General features: G+C 46.0%; 1 protein-coding gene across 1 annotated transcript; it reads right to left on the bottom strand.

Moving 5' to 3' along the window:
- Positions 1 to 1,344: 1,344 nt before the first annotated feature.
- MGST2 (microsomal glutathione S-transferase 2) lies at positions 1,345 to 23,727 on the bottom strand. Its single transcript, XM_045798940.2, has 5 exons — positions 23,503 to 23,727; positions 18,994 to 19,093; positions 5,665 to 5,735; positions 2,152 to 2,233; positions 1,345 to 1,670 (listed from the first exon to the last, which is right to left on the bottom strand). The coding sequence occupies exons 1-5, from the start codon at positions 23,558 to 23,560 to the stop codon at positions 1,541 to 1,543; spliced, it is 441 nt and encodes a 146-aa protein (XP_045654896.1). The 5' UTR covers positions 23,561 to 23,727; the 3' UTR covers positions 1,345 to 1,540.
- Between the last annotated feature and the right edge of the window lie 2,068 nt (positions 23,728 to 25,795).

The following is a 25,795-nucleotide window of genomic DNA, read 5'->3' as shown; positions in this document are numbered from 1 at the left end:
AGTCACCGTAACTGATCGGAATACTAAAGAGCAAAAAGACCATAGAAACACAGCATTTTAGAGTGAGTAATAGCCCCATTTTGCCGAAGGAGAACGGAGGCCGAGAGCCACGGAGAGCTGCGGAAGCAGGGCCAGCGCGTGCTAGAACAGGATTGGTGCTGGCTGGGTCTGGTCTTCACTTCTTCGCTCCGCTCCCCTATTGCCAAGGTGCCTTATTCAAAGGCAAACAGCCAGCGAGTAAGGGAACCAGACTAGGAGCCTCATATCCCCATTCCCCGACCACTAGGTTCTCAGTGTATTTGCAAATATTTAGTACTGCTACGTGAGATGCGGGGCTTGTCATCTCTTCCCCACTAATCTGGAAACACTAGTTTTTAAATGCCTTTATTTCTTTTCCTATTATCCATAGTCTTTAAAACTTCCTCTGTACCCACAAAAAAGAAAAGTCCCAATCAACAGCTTCTTGAAGATGCCCACAACAGACTTGAGGCTGTCCAGATTTCTTTAGAAAAATTAAGAGAGCCCTTTTCTTGATGTTAAAATGTGTTATATATGCTCGTAATTCCATTTTCCTAAAGTCCCTGAAGACTGTGAGGTGAATTCATTCCCATCTTAAAGATGAAAAAAGTAGGGGCACCTGGGTGGCTCAGTGGGTTAAGCATCTGCCTTCAGCTCAGGTCATGATCTCAGGATCCTGGGATCGAGCCCCACATCCGGCTCCCTGCTCAGCAGGGAGTCTGCTTCTCCCTCTGCCTCTGCCTGCTGCCCTCCCTGCTTGTGCTCTCAAATAAACAAATAAAATCTTTTTTAAAAAGATGAAGAAAGTAAAGAAGGGTCATTTGCATCGTGCCACACAGTGACTGCACCGCGGGGTCACAACAGCTGCTGACCCCAAATCCCACGCGACACAGGACGACATACAGCAGAACCCAGCCCTCGCTCCAGCTGTGACCATGACCCTCCCTCCCCTGGCCAGGGGCAAGGACATCCACGGCACACTAGTGCCTGGATGGTTCCTTAAAAATGATAGGCCTCTTTCTTTTCCTTTTTCCTTTATAAAGTCGATTTCACACCCAGATTTGTTTTGTGCTATTAGTTGATGACTCTCTCGTCTGGCTACTCTGTGTGTTTGCCTGACTTCCCCCACGTGCAGCCATCTGTGCAAAGTCAGCTTGGCTGCCTTATTCGCAGCTGTCTGGAACGTTCCAGCAAGAGCAGTAGTCTCAGAGGCGGGGGACGATGGTGGCCCCACAGAGGAGCCGGCACACGTCAGGCTGCTCTCTCCCCACATGAGCAGTTGTGACTTCAGCACGCGCTTCAAGAAAAGAGCCTGGGCACTGAGGATACGGTTCCAGCCCTACGTGGCGGACTTTAATTCTTCAACAGAAAAGGTATTCTCTAAAGGATATGTTCCTACAAAGCCATTTCAGGAAAAACAGAATAAAGACTTTTCTTTTTAAAAATTGATCAGCTGACCCCACATAATCTTCAGGGTGGACACAGCTTCTGCAAGTATTTGGGCAAAGGGGCGGGGGGGACATTAGAAGGGTCTCAGTTTCTTGGCGACATTGACGTCCAGGTATTCGTCCAGGAAGCTGTTTGCAATTCCCAGGGCGCCTAGGACTGTCAGCAAGGCCAGACTCCCCAGACTCAGCCGGAAACCGGTGATCCTACGGGACAGACACGAGGCAGAGAGGGGTTAAGCAGCTGCAGGGATGGAGGGAGGCGGCCTGAGGTCGGCTGCTTGCTGCTGGCACCGCCCAGAATGTCCAGGTTTCTGCCATTCGAAAATTCTGATTCATCACATAAATTGAAGGGGATGCCTAGCCACAGAGACTGGCTCCTTTGAACATTCAAGATCATCGAGACTGGGCAGGATCATTTCCTTTGCAAGTTTTTGGAGATCGTGCACGATTCTTGCAAGGATTTCAAGTGTGGTGGCCACGAGTGCACACTGAGGGCAGAGTTTGTGCGTGCCGTTCCCGTCGCACCCCTCGTTGTGCACGGCCTGGTAAGAAGGGTCTTGGGCCACACAGATCAGTCACGCGACCACGACCCTCGGGGCTGTTAACACCCTCAGGAACGTGCAGCTAGCTCAGACTGCCCCCTGCTACTCTTTGCCGAAATACCCAATTCGTAGCTTCTCCTTACCTTTTTTTAGCTGCTTCTGAATATCCCCAGAAATACTGGTGACGGGCATATATGTACAGCAGACCCAGACAGGTAGCAAAAACTATAGAGAAAAAATAGAGCAGGTACAGAATATGCTGGTGGTCTCTCAGCATGTGACAGGACAACTGAGAAGATGCTCACAAAACGTGTACGTGTCCGGAATACACAAACAGCTCCGACAATTCAATCGTGGAAGGAAAACAACTTAATTTTTTTAATGGACAAAATATTTGAATAGATTATTCAACAGGAAGATAAGCAAATGCACCCATAAGCACACGAGGGCTTTTTTCAACATTATTCAACATCATTCGGTATCAGCAAACTGTATCTTAAAACCACAACGAGGGGGGCTCCTGGGTGGCACAGCGGTTGGGCGTTTGCCTTCAGCTCAGGGCGTGATCCCGGCGTTGTGGGATCGAGCCCCACATCAGGCTCTTCCACTATGAGCCTGCTTCTCCCTCTCCCACTCCCCCTGCTTGTGTTCCCTCTCTCGCTGGCTGTCTCTATCTCTGTCGAATAAATAAATCTTTAAAAAAAAAAAAAAAAAACCACAACGAGATGACACCACTGCATGCCCACTGTAACGGCTAGAATTTAAACAGACCAACAACACAAAATGTTGGCGGTGTTGGAATCCTCATATATTATCTGTGGAAACGCAAAATAGTACAGCCACTTTGGGAAAAGTTCTGGTAGTTTCTTATGAAGCTAAACATACCTTTGACCTTGCAATTCCATTCCTATATATTTACGCAAAAGATATGAAAGCACGTGTCCATAAAAAGACTTGTACAGAATGTTCACTGCAGCTTTATTCATAATAGTAAAAATGAGAAAGAGGCCAGAAACCTATCAACAGGAGAATGGATAACGAAACTGAGATAATCATACTACATACAGAATACCACTCAGCAACAGAAAGACACGGACACTTGCAACAACACAGCGAGTCTCAACATTTCGCTGAGTGAATGAAGCATTGCACAAGAGTACATACTGTATGATTCCAATTATGGAAAGTTCTAGAATGGGCAAAACTAAAGTATGATGAAAAAGACTGGAATAGTTCTGTCTCTGAAAGTGCCTAATGAGGAGGGGCATACGTGGGAGGAGGCATTAAGAAAACTTTCTGGGAGGGATAAAGAAAGGGGGGGTAATCAGAAGGGGGAATGAAACATGAGAGACTATGGACTCTGGGAAACAAACTGAGGGCCTCAGAGGGGAGGGGGTGGGGGATTGGGATAGACCGGTGATGGGTAGTAAGGAGGGCACGTATTGCATGGTGCACTGGGTGTTATACACAACTAATGAATCATCGAGCCTTACATCGGAAACCGGGGATGTACTGTATGGTGACTAACATAATATAATAAAAAATCATTTAAAAAAAATAATAAAATAAAATAAAATAAAATAAAATAAAATAAAATAAAATAAAAAGAAAACTTTCTGGGGGTGCCTGGGTGGCTCAGTCAGTTAAGCGTCCAACTCTTGGTTTCAGCTCAGGTCATGATCTCAGGGTCGTTAAACTGAGCCCCACATGCTTTTCCCTCTCCCTCTACTCCTCCCCCTGCTCTCTCTCGCAAATAAATAAATAAACAAACAAAGTCTTTAAAAAAGACAAACTTTGAGTGGTAGTCATGCTCTGCTTCTCGATGGGTATACACTTGTTAAAACTCATTGAATGGTCCATGTATGGTCTGTGCCTTTCACTATACAATACATCAATTTCACCTAAAGAAATGCAGAGTATGGCATGATCTTCTGCCATCTTGTCCAACAGAAAATATCTGTATTTTCCCTACCATGAGGGACACCCTCTCTTCCTCAGCACCCAAAGGATGCAGATTGCGAGAGCTCTCGGGTACACACTTAGAGTCTATCTGTGGGGCTCTGATATCCTGGATAAAATTAAATTCCATATTTTATTAGATCACAAACATTTTCCTTAGTTTCTACTCTATACCGGGTATTATTCTAAGGATTAGGGTTAGCAATGAAATAGATACAAGCTCCCTACCTTTATGTCTTTATCAGCAAAGACAGACAACAAGGAGAAAAATTAGAAGAACATCACAGAATTGAAAATGCAGTGAAGGAAATGGCGCAGGACAAATGGAACAGCGGGGGCCGGCCGCCCTCAGACAGGGCTCAGGGAAGGCCTCCTGAGGGAAGGACGCTTGCGTGGGGCCTGCGGGTGAGGAGGAGGGGGCCAAGCAGAGAGGAGATGGGGGGTGGGCACCTGGCCTGTGAGGGAGGAAGTGGAGATCCCGGAGCAGGCTGCACTTTTGACCCCCCCCCCCAGTCTAATGACTTAACTCCCGCAAAGACAATGAGAACTATTCACGGCAACTGATAGGCAACCTAACTTTTCATGAGAAAGAAGGAAAATTATGACAGAAAATCCTTTTCTGACAGTGGGCCTCATTCTGCCCATTACAGTGAAATTCAAAGGGTCAAATAGCAGAGACTGAGCCCCACCATCAAAGACACTTTCCTCAGGAGTTGTTAATGCGGTCTTACCTGACAAGGAACACCCGCCTTCATTCACGGCCTCAGGGCACAAAAATGCAAGTTGGATTAGAGTTAAGAAGTCTCTCTCTGAAGGACATTTTATCTGAAATTCCTCCGTTGACAGTAAAAATTACAAGAAGACAGTGATGGGGTTGCCTTTGAAAGCAGCTGGATTGGGGTTTATTGAAATCTTAGCCATCCAGTGTCAGACCCAAATGAGGTGATGAAAGTTATCGGAAACCAAAAGAGATTGAATTTCTCCAACTAAGGCAGCTGCTGCTGCTCCAACCCGCTGTTCAAGGAAACAGGCGGAGCTGGGTTAGGCCTTCAGCGCACCAAGGATATCCCCGATGTTTGCAGAGCTGCTACACACAGGAACACTGCATCCTTGAGAAGGCAAGAAAAGGCACATGTGTTCTTGGGAAAATACCTACAGACCCTGCCTGTACTTGACAGCCAGTTTTCTCCTATACTGAGGAAGGTGAAATTGGACAAATGACTTAACCTGTGATTTAGTTTCCTCATCTGTAAAGGAGGCATTAATTATAGAACTACCTCATAGGAAGGCTTTTAATCCTATATATCCTGTACATTGAATAGGTTTGGAAATTTAAAACAGGACCTGGTATATAGTAAGTGCTCAATAAATAACAGCTATGATAATTAGGGTGAATTGTTGCAGAGAAACTAGAATTAAGGAATCAGAGTTGAAGACAGAGCTCATGTCGTTTTCATCTGGGAATGCCCAGCATACAGTTTGTTCGAAGTTGGTTTTTTTTTTATTACTGAATTAAATTGAAATGAAGCCAAAGTTAGCTTATCTGCAGGGCATTGCTCTTTGATGCACAGAGACATGGATTGTTTTGTTTAAAACAGTTTCCGGGATCAGTAGATATATGGTTGCACATCTGTCCCTTAATGGTTCTAAGAACCACAGGCATCATTAGAACAGAGTTGATTGTATTTTAAAATTACCTTGATTGAAATACCATCCAGCGATCCACAATGTAATCAGAAATATGGGGTAAAACTCCACACAGTTTTGTCTGCAGGAAAAAATAAAGACATGGGTTATTTTTTTTTAAGATTTTATTTGTTTATTTGAGAGAGAGACAGAGATAGTGACAGAGAGAGCAGGAGCAGGGAGGAGAGGGAGAAGCAGGCTCCCTGTTGAGCAGGAAACCCTATGATGCAGGGACCCTAGGATCTTGACCTGAGCTGAAGACAGACCCTTAACCAACTGAGCCACCCAGGCGCCCAGACATGGGTTATTTTATGAGAAAACTATACACCAAAATATTATTCTTTCATCCGGAGGTAAATGTCTAATCTCTTCTTATAAAAATAATATATTACATGAAAACTTAGATGTCTTTTCATGTCAAATGATTCTTCCAAGGTAAGACTCAAACATTGTTTAAACCTCAGATCAGGGCCAAGAATCACTTTCCTACACATAAGCCGCCAGTAGCAGGAATGAATTCTAGCTCTTTTCCAAAAGACAGACCTTGAGATGGTCCTGATTCTAAGCCTACAATTCATTCTGCATCTTCTCTAAAGAACCCAGGAAATAACACAATTTATAGTAATCAGATTTCTTCCCAAAAATCCCTACACACTCATTGCCATCCACTTGAGTTACTCAGCACTTAAAATAGAGTTTTCAATAATCCCCCTAAAATCTCCTGAAGTAAATGAGTATTTTTCATTCCCATTTTACGGAGAAGAAAACTAAGTCCCGAGAGCACAAACTGACCGATGCCTTGCAGAGAATCAAAGGCACTGTGTCACCACCAGATTCCAAAGCTCTGTCCTAACATCAAGTCAGACGGCCTCTATTCATAGAAAACTTGGACGGAAAATCTGATACTATTTTAAGCAAAAAGGAACAGTTCTCTGGGAACTATAATTCATCTGCACCTAGCAAAGGGAAAAAAGATGAGTTAGAGTCATTCTTCCCGCGCTGTGCCCCCAAGTGATCCTGGTTAGGTTGGCTGAGCTCCTTGCTGTATCACAACCGGAAAGAACTCTGTCATCTGTAATGTCGTGTGTTAATCCTGGTGGCAGCGGCATAGTGCAGAGAATTTGAAATGATTCCACATTCTTCCTTCAAGCTTGGGTACCTAAGGTTATGAGACAACTGGCCCGGAAATAGTTGATACCGGTTCTTTAAGACCTGTATCTTCCAGCCAAGGTCACCACGAGTGACTTTCTTTTCTTAATTAAAAAAAAAAAAAAAGGTTGTTTTATTTTGCTTTTGACACCGAGACGGCCAACAGGTGGCTCTGGAACTTCCTTCCTCCCACGGATACACGGATTGCCCAGCCACACACACAGCAATTCCCTCTGAAAGAAACCCAAAAGCTGCTGAGTGACTCCTCCAAATACCCACACTGAAACAGGCGGGAAAGGCTGCGACACACTTTCGCCATACCCCTCACCCCCACCCAGCACCAGACCAGAAGCTTCTCCCCGAGGACCCCACAGAGAGCCCGCCAACTTTTAAGACTTCCGCTTGAGGGCTGGGCCCCCAAAACACCTAGCTCTGAAAGCTAATGGGGCTTGCAGCCACAGGATTTGGGGGAGCACTCTAGCAGGACAGCGGCACGATCCCTCCTTTAAAGCACTCACCAGCAGGGGCTGGGTCCCTGTGCACCAACCCTGGGACTCTGGGAAGTGACCCAGAAGATAGGGGGCGGGGTGCTGAGGTCCTGGGAAGCAGGGGTGGTTAGAAGCCATTGAGATTCAGGCAAGGGTGGGACTGTCACTGCATTTGTGCTCCCCGAGGGAGGAGCCTGAAGTACTTGGGCAGTTCTGCTCCTAAGAAACGAGTCCCTTTGTCCCCTATAAGCAGTTAGTCACTGTTGGTCTCACCCTGGCCTCAGATCTTAGCAGTGCTCATTATCCTTTGCTCCTGGCCCCACTTGTGCTGACCTGCCTTAAGCCCTAGTCCCTTTGAAAGGAGGCGCTGACCATGTGTTAATATCACCTGGCAGAGACCGAAAGTAATTGTCTGACGGCCAGCCCCCGGGCGCGGCTGCATGCCGATGCTCTCCTCTGTAGCTGCCTGCCCAGAACACCAGGTATTGCTTGACCTTGCAACCCATTCTACCTGTTCAGTATGACCTCTCCCCCCACCACCGACCACCAGCCTGCGACCAGGTCTTTCTGCCACCGCAGTTCAGTGGTTCCTGCCTGGATGTGTCCCAAGATAGCTCGTTCACAGCCAGTTCTCCACAAACATTGTTTAACTCAAGGGGACCGACTTCGGAAAACGTGTTCTTCACAATCCTATCGGTGACTAATTACAGTTACATTGACAAGAAAACTAAAATGAAAATAATTTCTGGTCTCTTTTGGACATGAGAGCAGATATGTTCTGTCCTCTTAGGATAGGTGAGCCTTAGGAAAAGTATCCAAATGCAACAGAAAACAGCTGGCAGCACTGTGCCCATCTCCCTTCACAGGGAAGAGAGGGGGCAGCTGATTACGGCCACTGACGGACTGTCCCCTTTCCCATGTGCCCGCACTGAGGGAGACGCATCTGTCTCCTCTTCCCTGGTCAGAGCCCTCTTTGCTCAAGAATCCTGTGCTCTTTTGATATTTAAACTTCCCATAAAATGATGAGGGGAGAAGAGTTTCCTTTGTTATAGGCAGATGTCACCACATGCCCCACATTCTACCGAGGGGCAATAACAGAAAGAGTTTGCTAGGAGAGTATGGTGACCAGTCCTCCTAGTTTGCCCTAGACTGAGCAGGATTTCAGAACATGGGACTTTGAACTCTATAACCAGGATGGTCCCAGATCCATGTCTCGGTCGGCCTAGACCTGAGGGTTTCCTGGGACACAGCAGGGAAAGCGCCAGGCAAACTGGAAAGAGCTGGTCACCAGAAAGGATGACCCAAAGGAGCCTGTAGAGATGGAGTCGTTAAAGCTGCTGAAACCCCTCAGGGTTCGTCCCCAACTCCCAACTCCAAAGCCTGGCTGTGGGGCCCCTCAGAGCCCCACTTGGCCCCAGGGCCGGCGGTAGTGAGGACAGTCCCGAACTAAGTACCATTTGATCCTGCCTCCATCGTGAACTGTGCCGCTCAGGTCACCTCATCTTGGAAAAAAGAATCCAACAGTGGCCTGACAGCCAAACTGAGCAGTTCCTAAAGCACAGGTCTCCAAATTTTGTTGACTGTATAGTTCTCATGATTGCACGCCCCATAAACACACACACACGTCCTCCTGCACGCAGCAGAGGCGGCCAGCTGGCCACAAAGATGGCGTGCGTTTGCGCTGCGCAGTAGCTGCCCGGCCAGCGACCAGACGCGCGGCCGTCCAGGATCGGGGCGGGGCTATTTCCTGCCAGTGGAAAGACAAAGTAAAATGTCACTTCTGAGCCAGATGGTTAAGAAGCGGCTGTGCCAAGCTCCCTTCCCCCACACACTGGCTGAGTGGGGAGAGCCCTGGGGACATGGATGGGGACGGATCCCTGAGATGGACGGAGCGCAGGCCTCGAAACGGCCATGTGGAAGGCCCCTCCCCCAGGATCCCCCATAGGGGACCCTACATGAACGGGCGGCACATTTCCATTGTGTTAAAGCAGTGGGAATATGGGGCTGATCCATTAGCACAGCTCACAGAATCAACAGGAAAAGAATATCATGTACATTCTAAAACACACACAAAACAGGAATTAAAGAATGAGATTTTAAGAGCAAATATAAATAGAAGCTCCCGAATGTCCTCACCCTCACAGCAGATTACCTCGTGCACCCGCAGCATGGCCGCGTCCCTTGGGAGAACTCTGACCTCACAGTCTTTTGAACAGCTCTGCTGTTTGGTAGATTTCTAATAAAGGCACAATAGGAGACTGTGTAGGACGCTCTTGTTCATAGAAAATGTGAACGAGGTACGGAAGGGAAAAATCTGATTAGCTAGAGTACCTTTCTAATAGTATAACACGTTTAAGAAATAAAACAGACAAGGCAACTTCAAGGCTTCTTAGGACGTTCTCCCCTCTCGAGTTCTTGTTTGCCCCTTTCTCTTTCTCCTTCTGCTGGGGTGACTCATTCGGAAGCAGTGGGCCGCCCACCGCCAGGAGCGGCTTACTCTATTAACAGATGACCCAGCCTCCGGCTGCTGACTTTTGACCCTGGAAGGTCTTTTCGATTATTACACTGGCTGAGGGTCAGAGCAACAGGTTAATATGCTCCGAAAAGGCTCACGGATGGAAGGTGCTGGGGCTAATCTTTCTATAGAGATTCATAACTATCTGAATTGCTCCTTGTCGAGTTAACCCTTGTGTGGGAACACCAGAGGGCAGGTGGCACGGACGGCAGGAGGGCAGGAGCCCAACCCCCCATTCAGGGGTGCTGCTAAGGGAGCGAGGCTTACAGCTCATCCCCACTCCTGCTGCTTCTCGTCCCCCCGCCACCTGAGACGCGGCCAGCTTGTGTGACAGAGTTATCTGGTGCTGGCATGGACTGACTGTTGGTGTCCCTCAAAATTCATAGGTTGAAGACCCAACCTTCCAGTGTGGCTGGATGTGGAGTAAGAAACTAATTAAGGCAAAATGAGGTCAGAAGGGTGGGACCCTGATCTAATGGGATTGGTGTCCTCCTAAGCGGAGACACCAGAGAGTTCTCTGACACCCACCAGACTCACTCTGCCCAGCTCCTTCTCTGTCCTCACATGCACACAACCAAGGAAACGACAAGTGAGGACATGGCAAGAAGGCAGCCATCTGCAAGCCAAGAGAATAGAGCTCTCACCAGAAATCCAAGCAGCCAGAACCTTGATCTTAGATCGAGATCTTGATCTTCTAGTCTCCAGAAGTGTGAGAAAACAAATGTCTATTGTTTAAACCACCCAATCTGTGGTATCTTGTTACAGCAGCCCAAGCTGACTAATACCAATGGTTTTGGAGGAGGATGCTATGGTTTGAAGAGCTCATCGTTTAGGGTCTGTCTCTCACTTCGGGGACCCCTAGCCCTTTCTAACTCCGTGGATAAGTACATCTTAGGCTTTCAGCCAATATCTAAGATGAGTGCACTTGTAAGAAAAATGGAGCCATGTTTACTGTTTCTCTTTAACTTATGTGTACTTATTACAAAAATAGTGATTTACATTACTTATAATTCTAGTATTGCAGAATACCTGAAAGTTTTCCTTTGTGAATTTTCCTTTCTCCATAGTTTGCAGACATACATTAGAGCCACTAGTTTTAATCTCTAAATTTCAGGATTTGAATTCAAAATGACTATAAAAAGTAAGTGAAACAACAAAAACAAAAAATTTACAGCTATAGTAAAGTGAGAAGTGGGTACTATTTCTAAAGAATACTCGGATTCCTGATGATTGAGTTTACTTGTGGCAGGCTAATTCTGGAACAGGAACTGATTCATTCAGTATTAAACAAATAGGGGTACATTCAAAGAACTAAGCAAGAGGAAATTCTTCTATCTTTTTTTTTATATAAATTTTATTTATTTATTTGACAGAGAGAGAGCCAGCGAGAGAGGGAACACAAGCAGGGGGAGTGGGAGAGGAAGAAGCAGACTCCCCGCGGAGGAGCCTGATGCGGGGCTCGATCCCACAACGCCGGGATCACGCCCTGAGCCGAAGGCAGACGCCTAACTGCTGTGCCACCCAGGCGCCCCAGGAAATTCTTTTATCTTACCCAGCACTGACAAAACCATTGTTGGGACACTACATATGCTTCTAGGTTTCCAGTTTAGAAATAGTATGAAAAATCTTAGTCTAAAGAGAACAACCAAAATTTTTTAATCACTGGGGGGAAAAGCTGAAGAATTATTACTACCTAGCCTCAAAATACAGAAGATGAAAGATATTAATAATGGTCCCCAACTGTATGAAAAAGACTGGGGTCATTAGCAGGCTCTTCTCTTCTGGTGAGAATAGAATCAGAGGGAATGTACTTAAATTGCAACAAGATCAAGGTATTACTTGGATCTACTTTTTAGATTTATAAAAGCCTTCAATCTAAAGGGATCAAGGTACTCAAATTAGACTAGATAGAATTTTCTAAGCTTAGCAATAACATGAAGGAATGGCCCATGTTGAAACTATAGTTGCTTTGTTCACAAGTTTAAAAATGTATTCTAAAAATGTATTCTAGCAAAAGACTGCAAAACTCTAGACAGAGTCCTCTCCAAGACCCTCCCTGTAGGAGGGGAAGAGGCCCTGGGCTGGTAATATGGGTAAACTGGGCCCCATAATAATCACCTCTGCTTGGCAAATGACTATCCAACCTGAGGTGAGCTTGAGACAAGAAATAGGTATTTCTGTGATAGTCAGAGGGATCCTGAAGTGATAGTTAGGAGATGTCAGTTTCCACTTAGAGATAGGACTAGTTCTAACACCAGGCTTCTCGGCCATACTTAGGGCAAAACAGGAGGAAAAAAGAGCAGGGGAAAAGACAGCATTTCTGATATAGCCACGATCATAAGACCTTCAAGGGAGGCTGAAGGACTCAAGGCTTTGGTTCAGGAGAGCCAGAAAAGAAGTGCATTTCCTCTCAGGGATTTGCAGAGCTCAAGAGAGCCTACCCTTGAAGACAAGAATAGCCAAGAAGGCTTTGGAATGACCTGGTTATCCCAGGGGATCCTGCCCTAACTACCTCAGATAAAATTAAAATGGCTTCACTAGCAGTGAATTCAATCTGATTTGGCCTGATTTACCTAAACCTTATAGTGTGAGCTAAGATTTGGTCTTGTGCTATGGAACATCTAAGAAGAAATTCAGGGAAGTGAGTAGGCCATCCCCACTCACCCTTCAGAGAGAACCCAGGACAATTACTACTATGCTCTTGAAGGCATTTTATGACTCCTCACTCCCTCCACCCCAATTGTTGGCCATTATTTTTTAACCCCTCTTCATTCTGCCATGATTAATCAACGAGAACAAACAAAACACTTCTAACAAAGAAATTAGATGTGTATACTTTTTTTTTTATAAACAGCAACTTAAGAGAAATATTTCAAAATGGTGTCCAGCTATAGAAGAGAAGAGAGAGGGGCACCTGGGTGGCTCAGTCAGTTAAGTGTCCCACTCTTGGTTTCAGCTCAGGTCATGATCTCAGGGTCGTGAGATGGAGCCCCAAGATGGAATTTGTGCTCAGCACAGAGTTTGCTTGGGATTCTTTCCCCCTCCCTCCTCTTCTCCCCCTGCTCCTCGTCCTCCTCACTCCCACCCGCACTCTAAAATAAATATATAAATCTTTAAAAAAAAAAAAAGGGGGAGAGAGAAGGGAGAGAGCAATAACTTGAAAGAAATCAAACATGTGGAAAGTTTAAGAACAAACAGAACCAGAAGCAGCCCAAGGACTGAGTGTGTTAGAAGCCCAACAACTCCCCAACGGGAAGTTCTTAGATGGCGGAAGGCAAGATAGGAAGATGTGGAATTTCCTCCTGGGATGATTTTTATAACTAGTACAGTGTCTCCCAAACTTCAGGCATTAAAATATCACTGTCAAAATTTTAGCGTCTCCATGGAACACTTACTATTTTTCTATAAATCAACTACTTTTTTTACCTAAATTAGGGAGAATGAAATTTATGAGTAGAAAAAGAACATCACTTTCTAAATAAAGTATAAAAATAAGTCCCATGAGAACAAAATTTGCCAAGTTCTCATTAGATGCTGTTGATTGCTGATGGCTCAGAGCACGAGACCCTCCCTGACGAACAGGAGAACGGATGTTCAAGAGGTGTTGTGAACACATCACAAGGACTCCCTGCTAAACGTGACAGATCGAACCCGTGCTTATTTCTTCTCCCTCCTGAAACCTCACTAAAATGCCAGTAAAGGGAAAAAAATAGATATAAAGTCATCGAGAACAAAGAATGCGGGAGCAGACACAGCAGTGGAAGGGAGATGTTTGCCAATTTCTGAGGAAGGACAGCACTCAGGGGAAGAGCAGCTGAGCTGACAGAGTGCAGACAGACAAAGCCTAATGCCTGCAGAAGGAAGGGCCAATGAGGACTAAGACACTGCTCATCCCAGAACCCCAAGCAGCTCGGGAACTGGGGACTCCAGGTCCCTTTGAGGCCAAAGGCTGAAAAGGGAAGAACTGGTTGACAGACTCTAATAAGGAGTGCTTTAGCTCCCCTCCCCCTCGGAGCCCCACCCCTACTTCCCCATCCCAGGAGATGGGAGGTCTATTGTCTAGAGAACCGGAACCAGAGAGTCGCAGGGGGGTCCAGGAACAATGGAGGGTAGGGATAAGATCCTGTACTGGAATCCATGTGAACCTACATACTGTGTATTGGAAGAACCCTCCTTCCTTCAGCCACCACACTTTCAGGTTGCTAGAAGTGAGATCTATCATACCCATCCTCTTCCCTCATCCCACCCATACTTGCCTGTCCCCACAGGGGGCTTAAGAGTTTTCTCTGAGAAACCAAATGGTCCCAGAAAGAGGACCTACAGATACTGACGTTTGGGGCTCTCCAAAAGAAAGCCGCTGCTGTTGATCAATCACCCTTTGGTGACGCTGCCCGCTCAGTAAGCCCCACCCATGCACACGGAGCTTCCAGATCATTTTCTGATACTCTTTATTAAACTGGCACAGATAGCCAATCAGAAACCACTTGACATTTGAGTAAAGCTTCTAAGATCTCCTTTGCTCAGATCTCTTTGCTGGACCCCCGTCTTCTTGACTTCTAAGGCTGGTTCAGTCCTTGCTCCTCTTCTCTCCTTTATCTACACCCACTCCCTTAAAGAGTTCCTCCAGGAAAAAAAAAAAAAAAAAAAAAAGATTTCTTCCGGTGTCGCGGTTCTAAATCATTTTCATGTGCCAATGACTCTTGAATTTGTATTTCCAGCTCAGATCCCTCTGCTGAAATGCAGATTCGTCTATCCACCTGCCTGCTGTCCCTCTACTCAGATGTGTGAACAACGTACTAGGCTGTTGACTTCGCAACAAGAAGGGATCCGAGTGGCCTAGTGAATGACAATGCTACAGCCTCTCCTTCGCTGTAGCGTAGGTCACATGTCAGACACAGCATGTCAAACAGAACCTCCCCGTCTCCCCCGCCAAACCGCTCCTCCTGCTGCCTTCTCTCTCTGTTGTCTCTCTCTGTTCTCTTGGGATGCTCAGACCAAATCGCTGAGGTCGCTCGGAACACTTCTCGCACTCCATCTTTATTACGTCGGGAAATTCTCTTGGCTGTAGCCTCAAAACATATCCAGAATCTGACCATTTCTCACCACCTCGACTGCCACCTCCCCGGTTCAAGTTAGCCTACTAACCGAATTTCCCGCTTCTACCAATCCCTCCGTAGACTGTTCTTAGCCAAGCAGACCAAGGGGTCCTTTCAAAATATAGGATCACATCACTTCTCTGTTCAAAACCTTGTAATGACTTTCTGTTTCACTCAGAGAAAAGTCAAAGTCGTTACAACGGCTTTTAAGGCCCTATATAATCCCTCCATTCCCTTTCTGACTTTACCTCCTATTACTCCGCAGCTCCTTCTTTCAGCCACGCTGACTTCCTTGCTAACCCACCAGGCACATTCCCACTTAGGGTCTTTGCACTAGTTACTCTCTCTGCCTCAAGAGTGTTTTCTCTGCACGCTCACATGGCTAACTCTACCTGCTTCAAGCCTTTGCTCAAGTGTCACCTTCTCAGTGGGGTCCACACTGACCAACTAAATAGCAACCACCCCAACTCACCCCCAGCAACGCACCCCTAGGCCCCTTACAATGCTCTCCTTTTTATTTCTCAACTTACTACCTCTTACATAATATAGAATTTCCTTATAATATTACCTGTTTACTTTGTCTTCTTTGACTATCAGGTAAACTTCAAGAGGGCAAGGATCTTTGTCTAATTTTTCACTGATACATCATAAGCTACTGGAACAGTGCCACATATCTAGAGGCGCTCAACAGATATGTAATGGGCAAATAATAAATAAAAATGAAAGACAAAGGCTAAAACAGACAAGTAAGAAGGAACTTGGAAAAAAACAGAAATGATACAAGGAATTTTTTAAAGAATATTATCATTAAAATCCTCAGATATAAGGGATTAAACTGTATCCATAAAATAGAAACGGGATGATTTGATAACAGCAGCAGGAACTAAAGAACAATCACAGAATGAAAAGTAATTTCTAGAAACTAAAATTGATATCTGAATTTTTTTAAAGATTAGTAAACAGAAGTTCAAGAAATTTCTCAGAAAGAACAAAGGCCAAGAAGATGAAAAACCAAAGATAAAAGAAAACTAGGTGACTCATCTGGGGGTCAACATACAACTAATATATGTTTTAAGAATAAAGGAACAAAGGGGCGCCTGGGTGGCACAGCGGTTAAGCGTCTGCCTTCGGCTCAGGGCGTGATCCCGGCGTTATGGGATCGAGCCCCACATCGGGCTCCTCTGCTGGGAGCCTGCTTCGTCCTCTCCCACTCCCCCTGCTTGTGTTCCCTCTCTCGCTGGCTGTGTCTCTCTCTGTCGAATAAATAAATAAAATCTTTAAAAAAAAAAAAAAAGAATAAAGGAACAGAGAAAATGAAGAAGAAGAAATTCAGGGGGAAAGATATTTTTTAAAAATTCTAGAACAGAAAGACATGAGCTTTCAGGCTGTAAAAAAAGCCTCATCTAGGGTTCAGTGTAGTGCAGACAAATGCCTCCAAGCAAGCACAACACCATAACATCTTAGGACATTGGGAGGAGGGGAAGATCCTACAGCCTCCACAGTTTCCAAACAATCGCAAGTTAGAATGGCATAGAACATCATGATGATATCAGTGGAAACTAGAAAATAATAGAGGAGTATTTTCAAAATTCTGAGGGTAAGGATTTTTAACATAGAAATACATGCTTAACCAAGCCATCAATCAACTGTGAGGCAGAATAAAGGCATTTAGAAAAGTAAAGTCTTAAAATTTGACCAACTATTCATCTTCTCTCAGGAAACTTCTGCAGGGTATGTTCCACGAAAATGAGAGAAGACCAATACACAGGAAAATAGGAAATGCAGGAAAACAGGCAATCCAAATCAGGAGAATATAAGGAAAATTCCTAGGATGATGACAAATAGTCCTACAATGACTGCGTGTAGCAGGTTTAAAAAAACATCCTCCAGACTAGAGCAGAAAGATGGAGGACTCAAGCAGAAATGATCCAAGAAATAAAACAAATGGTATTACTAGATTAATGTATTTGAATGTATTAAGAGAAGATTTTTAGTTCTGTTAAGATTTGACAATGAAACTAAGGAAACAAATAAAGAAAGAGGCAATCATTAACCCCAGGTAAAACAAAAAATTTCACAAGGAGATGAAATCATACTATACTATTTGACTCAGCTTTGAACATTGCTTAGTTAATTACAATAATATAAACATTGGCTATTGGTTTAACTCAACAAAGTGATATAACTGTACTATAAGGTGAAGGTCAGGAAAAGAAGAAGTGGAGAGACACGAAATTCTTTCTTCCATAAAAGGAAGCTAATTGATAACGTCTAAAATTTATGAATCAATAAATAGCAGTAAAAGCATAATGTTTACAAATATGGAAGTAAATACCAAAAGCAGTGGTCAGAAGGGTGCCAATGGTTGTCTCTGGGGTTGGATTGGCAGCAAGGAGAGTTATTTGTTGCTTTCAAGCTTGTAATCTCACTTTATTTTCAGACATACATGTATTACTCTGATAAAAATAAATATTGGAGTGTGGGACATACTGGGACTAAACCAATACTTTCCACTTGACATAATGATAAAGATTCAAAGACAATTGAAATGGAAATGAGTTTCTCATCATGTTGTTCAATGTTACTGAAAATCGTATGTTGGGCATAAAGTTTCAGTCAAGCAAGGGATCAAGCTCTGGAGATCTGCTGTACTACGCTGTGCCCCTACTAACAATAATGTTTTATACATTTAAATTTTTTGAGAGGGTATATCTCATGTTACATGTTCTTACCACAACAAAATTTTGTTGAAAAAAAACATGTTTATGCACCTCTTAAAATTATCTCTTCTATTAACATCCCACACTTCAGGCCTGGGGAAGTCTGTGCAATTCTTGTTGAAGCAAAGAGAAGGCCAAGAGAACAATGCTGTCAGCTCAAAGATCATGACTTACCCAAAGTGATTCAAGATGTAATAAAAAGCTGAATAATCCAATCATCATTAACGAAATCAAATTCCATGGTTTAAAATTTTTTCCACAAGGAAAACATCAGGTCAGATCGTTTTACAGGCAAAATCTAACAACTCTGAAGGAACACACTCTCCCAATCTTATTGAAATTCTCTGAGAAAATAATTCTCTAACTCATTCCATGAGATTAGTATAAACTTGATATCAAAGTGAGACAAAGATCATATAAGAAAGGAAAATTATAGGCCCACGTCACTCATGACATAGATGAAAAATCCCAAAGTATTAACAAAAGAACCGAGTGACATATAAATGGTGACACATGCAATGTTTCTAAAAGCACTTATTTGGGGGGTGAGGTCTAAAGGGAGCCCTAGCATCTGCAGCGGCCAAATCCATGGTGTTTATGATGGAACATTCTGTGTGGATCTGAAAAGACAAGCTGATCAAAATCACTACAAGTATGTCTGAAATGGAAAGTTTTCTCATTCTCACAGATTTGGGATTTTAGGAAATGGCTCACGGACAGAGGATAATACTGACCCACCTCTGTTTCAAGTGGAAAGGAAAAATAAAGATAGAAAATTGATGCCATAGCTAATCCAGCTGGAGGCTATCGAACTCTCGGGTTACTCAAGGGGCTAATCTTTAACCAAACTGCTGTGCTTAGAGATGTACAGCAGTCTTTCCTAAGATCCCAGCCTTTTCTGTAAATGTACCCTCTAAATTCAAAATATAGTGGGTAGAATGAAACATGAGAGACTATGGACTATGAGAAACAAACTGAGGGCTACAGAGGGGAGGGGGGTGGGGGAATGGGATAGACCGGTGATGGGTAGTAAGGAGGGCACATATTGCATGGTGCACTGGGTGTTATACACAACTAATGAATCATCGAGCCTTACATCGAAAACCGGGGATGTACTGTATGGTGACTAACATAATATAATAAAAAATCATTATTAATAAAAAAAAAAAAAAAAAAAAAAAAAAAAACAAAATATAGTGGGTAGAGACTCCATGTGCTAGATACTTCAAGCTTCAAGCATCCTGAGAAGGGGCTTGGCTGTGAAGCATGGTTTGTTACAATGGGATACCTTCTCTGTCCCTCTTTCCCCTGGTCAGAATTCTCTCTTTGTGGTAGGCCCGGATCCCTGAAGGGTGGGGGAAGCATTACTTACTGTGCACGAAATATTCTTTCAAACTCTGGTGACCCAGAGACTGCCGGGGGTGTAACTTTGTATTTTAATCTTGCTTTTCCTACGTGCAAAGCAAAATAACCTGCAAGTGTATAGAGGGATTAATGATTAAAATGTGGCACATCACTATTCATTAGAAAAACACAAATTTAAACCAAAATTAGATACTACTACGTACCTACTAAAATGTTTAAAATTAAAAAGACAAATCATATCAATTAAAAAAGAGACGTAAGGCTATAAGAGCAGCCAGAATTCTCATACACTCTGGTGGGAACATAAAATGATACAATCACTCGGGAAAACCATTTGGAATGGATTTTTTTTAGTTAGACAAACGTAGACCATATGGCCAGTCACCCATGCCTAGTTATTTCCCCAAGAGAAATTAAATCATATGTCCATACAAAAACTTGTACACACATGTTCATAGCAGCTTTATTCATAATAGCCAAAAATTAGGAACAACTCTGAGATGGTTAATTTTATTGTGTCAACTAAGTTAGGCCATGGTGCCCAGCTGTTTGGTGAAACACCAGTCTCGATGCCTCTGTGAAAATATTTTTTGGATGTGATTAACATTTGTATCAGTAGATACTGAGTAAAGCAGATTACCCTCCTTGATGTGGGTGGGCCTCATCTAATCAGTTGAGGGCCTGAAGAGAAAAGACTGAGGTTCCCCAAAGAGAAAGGAATTCTGCCCCCACACTGCCTTCAGGCTCCATACGGCAACACCAATTCTTGCTGGAATTTCCAGCCTTCCAGCCTGCCCTGCAAATTTCAGAGTTGCTGACCCCCACAAAGGCATGAACCAATTTTTTTAAATAAATGCCCTGTGTGTGTGTGTGTGTGTTGTATTGGTCCTGCTTCTCTGGAAAACCCTAACACAAATGTTGGTCAACCAGCTAATGGATAAACAAGTTGTGGTATCTGTGGTTTATCCATACAGACGACTACTATCCAACAGTAACAAGGAATGAACGATTGACACATGGAACAACATGGATGAACCACAAACATATTATGCTGAATGAGAGAAGCCAGATCAGAAGAGAACAGTATAGTTTCACTTATATAAAATTCCCCAAAATGCAAATGAATCCATAGTGACATAAAGCAGATCAGTGGCTACCTAGAGATGACGAGAGCCAGGAGGGGGGTCACAAGAAACCCTTTGGGGACGATGCCTCCCTGTCTGACTCAGTCTCCCCACTATGAAATGATTATGACTTTGTTCTCCTTCCTTGGCCGCATTTGTGCCATGAGATCATCCAAGCCCAATACCAGGGTCACTTGCACCTGGAGACCAGCCCTGTAACCCTTACAGGCTTCCAGACCCACACAGTCTCCTTGGTCAGTTGTTCTCACCTCCCGCCCTATCACCCTCTTCTTCTTGCCCCACAATTAACTCTGGGGTCTATGACTTCCCTTCGGATTATTTCTCCTGGTTTCGTTCCCTTACCAGTTCTCTCCAACACGATTCTGGTCTCACTGATTTTAGGACCTGAGCATGCATTTCTTACTTGCTCATGTTTCAAAACTAATTTCCTTTGGCGCACCACGTTTCTAGCTTGTGTGACAGTCTTCGTTGTGATGCATTTCCCCCTGAGACCCGATACCATCTCCCCTCTGACAAGTCAGTAAATAGTGGGCCTGCTTTAGTACGGGCTCGCACAGCAGGCCTCTTCCCTCCCCCCGACTTCCTCTCTGCGACAAATAACCCATCGCTCAGGTTTTAAACGCTGTAGCTGAACATCTAATGCGTATCAGTGCTTAGCTGGAGTCTCTCATTCAACCAGCAGTGGCTCCCTGAAGCCAGCCAGAGCGGGCAGAGGATCCAGAAAAGGTGGGACTGGGCACTGACGGTTTCCAGCCCGGGCTAAATCCTCGCAAGGGGGCCCCAATCTGGAGGGGCCAATGACTCATGGGCCCCGCTGGAGCCAAAAAAGAGATGTGTCTGCGGAGGCGGAATACGGAGGCCACTGTGTCCCCTGCTGCCACCATAGCACCACGGTCTTGGAGAAAACGCCTGGAAGGCTTCTGGCTTCCATCTGTAAGATGGAAACAATGAAAGATGTGTGCTCCTTCCACGCTCCTTCCACGTGGGCAATGGTGCGAGAACCTAGAGCTTCGAAACGAAGCTGTATGTGAAAGCTTTGTCTTCCTCCTGGCGAGCCATAGCACCTGCCACGCATGTCTGCGGCAGCGGCAAACAGGCGGGACGAGCCTCTGCCAAATGCTCCCCTCCCAGCCCACCCACAGCGCCGGGCCGAAGGATGCCGTTGGGCCAACATCTCCCCCGGGAGGAGAAGCCCCTTTCTGTTCTTCCAGGTCAGGGGCCTTAGAGACACCGTGGCTCCTATTGGGGTCACGAGACGAGGGTGGAAAGGCTCTTTGACCTTTTCTGGACCGCATCCTTCTTATTTCCCTCCCTAACAGTCGCCTCAGAGCTACTTGAGAATATTCTCCATTTGCCGTGCCTGTCTTCCCTCTTTCCCTCACTTTCTCTGGAGGGCCGCACGTCGCTGCGGTGAGTGAACTGAGACACTCCCACCCCGCCCCCGCCACAGCTCAGCTCCGGGACCCTGTGGCTGCCTCTCAGTCCAGCACCAGCTTCTTTCTGTGGGGAGCGGCAGAGACAGCAGCAACCTCAGGCCACGCACCCTGCTGGGCACTTCTCGCCCAGCGGCCTGCTTAACCCTCTCTGATGAGGACACTGAAGGACAGACTATCCTGGCCAGGGACACCCAGCTAGTAAGTGGCTGAACTGGACAGAGAGGAGACTCTGTCTTCAAACCCTGACCTGCTTCTGCCATGGTTCATGGTGTCCCTTCTCCCTAAACACCAGACTTTTGCAGAAGCAGCAAACGCTCATCCTTAATGTCAACAAAAGAGTTACGTCTTCTCTTTCTTTCTTTCTCTCTTTCCCCCGCCCAATCAGTAAACGTTCCCCATCTCCCACTACTAAAAAAGAGACAACAGGCCCAAAATGGAGTCATTTGCGCTAAGCTGACATCACCAAACCGAGACTTGATTCCCTCACTTAATTACAGTTCCAACCTCTCCCAGAAGTGGAACCTTACACCAGCCAATCTGGAATTGCCTTGTTAGCACTAGTGAGGCAATCTGCCCAATAGATAAATGCTATCTAAAAAAGGTGACCTTTGCCACAATCACCCCTTGCTAGCAACTTCCTGTTCTGCCCCCTTCTGCCCGTAAAAGTCTTTCGTTTCGTACAGCTCTCTAGAGCTCCTTTCTATCTGGAGATGGAATGCTGCCTGGTTCATGACTCATTGGATAAAGCCAATCAGGTCTTTACAACTTATTCAGTTGAATTTTGTTTTCTAACACCACCAAACACCACTGGCCCAGTCTCCTCCATTCTCTACCCACCCCCACCCACCCCCACCTGACCTCTGGCCACAGTTCCCACTCTCCCCTGCACCCACCAGCAAACAGAGCCGTTGTCAGCCTGGGGTATCTGTGGACCCACTCGGGGGCAGCACCAGGAGGAGGAAACAGACAGGGTTGGTATGTTTCCGCGGAGGCCTTTGGGAACCACTGGGTCAGCTCTCATGTGCTGCTTTGGTTGGCAATAAAACATCCTGCTCGACTTTGGGAAAGACTGCGACTCAAACCACAAAGTGTGTGTCTTATGGTATCATATTTTCATAAATTCACAAAAGGGACTGGTTAGGCAAGACACTGAACATGCTTGCGGTCCAGGACTTTATCCAGGGCTGCGGTCCCTTCAGGCTGCGGCCCTCTGCGCACCCAGAGCAGTCCCTGGCTCTGCCCCCTCCCCTTCCTGGGAGGAGCACACTTAGAAAAATAAAGAAATATGTACGGAGTCTTGCTTCCCACTGTCCAGACCCCATTTAGCATGTTAAGCTGATATCATAGATAAGATGATAAGAATTGAGCAAATGTGACCCCCACGGAGCAAATGCTCTTTACATGACCAGGCAATCGAGACACCCTATTTAATAATCCTAGCAGGAAGGTGCCTTAAGATTTCACATTCATCACCTAACCTGAAGCTCGTATTTCTGCAGATTTTTTTAAACCTAATAAACATACCTGCCGTAGGCAGTTTATTTTTAAGAGATCAGGGTTCAAGAAATCACAGCCATGGTCTAAGGCAGGTACAATGTTTCCTCTGGAACACTCCGGATTAGCATGGATAGCCCACTTCCCTCGGGTTAGCGGGTGCATTTCTAACACTCATCTGAACTGGGCTGTGGGCCACAGACGGCGCAGCATCGCTGGGCTCCCAGAGCCTCGCTCGGCCCCTCTGCGAGAACTACTGCCTGGAATGTTCCAAATCTCCGTCCCCAGGGAAGGAAGCGCTGATGACCCAGAGTAGACTATGTCTGTGTGGCACCCGCAGCCGCCAGGAAGTAAGCATGAAACTCAAACGCCAGACCTCCCTCCCCCTACCACACACACACACACACACACACACACACACACACTGCCTGAGACTCTTACTTTGCTGACACGCCGACAGGACGGAGACAGCAGCCAGCAAGATTGAATGCCCAGCCATCTTCCACACGGAACGTTCTGGTTCACGGAACTATTTGTTGCAATCCAGGGAATGATAATACGCACTTTCAACTTTGCAATGTTGACTTTCCTTATAAGGTAAACAGAGCCGGAGGCTGGGGGGGCGGGGAGAAGAAAGAAAAGGACGGTTCTAAAGGCTGGGTGACCTTTGCTCTGGAACAGGAATTGGGAAGGCAGGTCGAGCTGGAACTGCCAGTCACAGATCTTTATCTGGCCGGGGAGCTGCCTCCCGGCCTTGCTGGAAGTCTCTCTCCTCGCTGGCTCTGGGGCCCAGGCTCAGCCTGCGGGATTAGCCCTCCAGCGGCCGCAACCTGCAGGAACACCTGCTCAGCAGATTCGGAAACAGCTTCCCCGCCCCCTCTGCCAACCCCTGGACCCTTGAGTCCCTTGCCCACTTCTTGTGGGGAAAGAGGTGGAAGCATTTACTTAATCCCACTGAGATTTAATGCTCATTTAAGTGGATTCTAACTTTATTCTCCAGTAAGTGGCAGAACCTGGATTTGAACCCGAGTCCAGCAGATTCCAGTTGTATCCTCCCTGCCCCCCCCCTCGCCCTGTATCCTGCTGCCTCCCACTGTCCCCTTGACTCTCCCATGGGCATGGTGACCATACATTTAAAGAAATAATAAACTAAAGTACTGTTCTGAGAAGAAGAGGGCCCTCCGGGGAAGAAGTGGAGCAACAGTTTAAGTTGACTTCTTGTTTTAAGATCTTTCTTTCTTTCTTTCTTTCTTTCTTTCTTTCTTTCTTTAAGCGAGAGAGACAGAGTGCACACGCATACGCATGAGCAAGGGGTGGGAGGGACAGAGAGGGAAAGAGAAGCAGACTCCAAACTTAGCAGGGAGCCGGACATGGGGCTCGAGGCCAAGACCCTGGGATCATGACCTGAGCGGAAGGCAGACGCTTCACCAACTGAGCCACCCAGCCGCTCCTACGTTGCCTTTTATCAGACATAGCACAGTGGTCCTCATGCCCGTCAGAGCAATGCCCCATACCACCGGGCCCAGCGCGGGTCCCTCCCTGGCTGGGGGCTTCTCTACAGCCCCTCCCGTCTGTCAACACAACCCTTTTGCTCCTTAAAGATGCAGCTTCCTACAAAACAAAGTTGGGGCCCCTTTCTCATCTCACCCCCAGCTCCCTTAGAGGGAGCCCCAGGGCCAGGAGAAGGCGATGTGCTCGGCCTCACCCAGGTCTGCACTTGCCCCCCCCCCCCCCGCGCCAGCACTTAGTGACGTCACAAGCTTGCCCGGGACACTGATGAGACGGGCTCATAAGGGCTGTTGTGAAGATTGAATTAGTTAACATTTACCAAGCACTTAAAACAGCACGTAGCATCTAAAACTGTGTTCCGGGTTTGTTAAATAAACCCACAAAGGGGCTTCGTGTAAGGGACCAAGGGCAGGCCACCCCGAGATGGGCCACTTTGGTGCTGATGAGGGAACAGAAGGCAAGCTGAGGACAAAGCAGAAGCTGACGCCTCACAACCCCTCCCCCAGATGGGATATATGTGACATCCTTCAGGCACTCCTGGCTGCCCTCAAGCTAAGGAAAGGAAAAGCAGTTAATTTACAGAGCACAATCCTGCAAGACCGGAGTCTCCCTCAGTTTACAAATGCCCTGGCAATTTACAAGAACAAAGCATTTTTATGAATAACCTAGCTTCCAGAAAGGAATGTGGATACAATTAAATGTCCTTATAACCTGCAGCCCACTGACATACTTGCAGTGGGCAGAGTGTAATGTTCCTCCCGGAAGCTCCCAACTATCTTCATGGGAACGCCTTGCTAGAGGGAAAGACAACCTGAACTTGACAACGGCAAGGCCTCCAGTATCCTGTGATTCTACTTTAACATATAAAAACCCTTTCGAAGCCTCCTTTTTCCTTACCTCCCCCAACCCCACAGGATATAATCAGCCTCCCCTCACAACCCTGGGGCACAGGGTGCTTTAATAAACCACCTATTTGGGGCGCCTGGGTGGCACAGCGGTTGGGTGTCTGCCTTCGGCTCAGGGCGTGATCCCGGCGTTGTGGGATCGAGCCCCACATCAGGCTCCTCCGCTATGAGCCTGCTTCTTCCTCTCCCACTCCCCCTGCTTGTGTTCCCTCTCTCGCTGGCTGTCTCTATCTCTGTCGAATAAATAAATAAAATCTTTAAAAAAATAAATAAAATAAAATAAACCACCTATTTGCACCAAAGACATCGCAAGAATTCCT

This window comes from Ursus americanus, chromosome 13 (assembly GCF_024610735.1).
Source record: "Ursus americanus isolate L20-20 chromosome 13, mUrsAme1.1.p, whole genome shotgun sequence".
NCBI lineage: Eukaryota > Metazoa > Chordata > Mammalia > Carnivora > Ursidae > Ursus > Ursus americanus.
The sequence above is the reverse complement of the archived record's forward strand: the minus strand, read 5'-3'. Positions and strand labels throughout refer to the sequence as shown.

Excerpts from the sequence above, each read along its gene's own strand:
- MGST2 (XM_045798940.2), bottom strand. The coding sequence starts at position 23,560 with ATGGCTGGGCATTCAATCTTGCTGGCTGCTGTCTCCGTCCTGTCGGCG. Across the intron at positions 19,094-23,502 it reads CCTGTCGGCGTGTCAGCAAA|GTTATTTTGCTTTGCACGTA; the intron begins GTAAGAGTCTCA and ends ATACACTTGCAG. Across the intron at positions 2,234-5,664 it reads TGGATGGTATTTCAATCAAG|TTTTTGCTACCTGTCTGGGT; the intron begins GTAATTTTAAAA and ends TTTTCTCTATAG.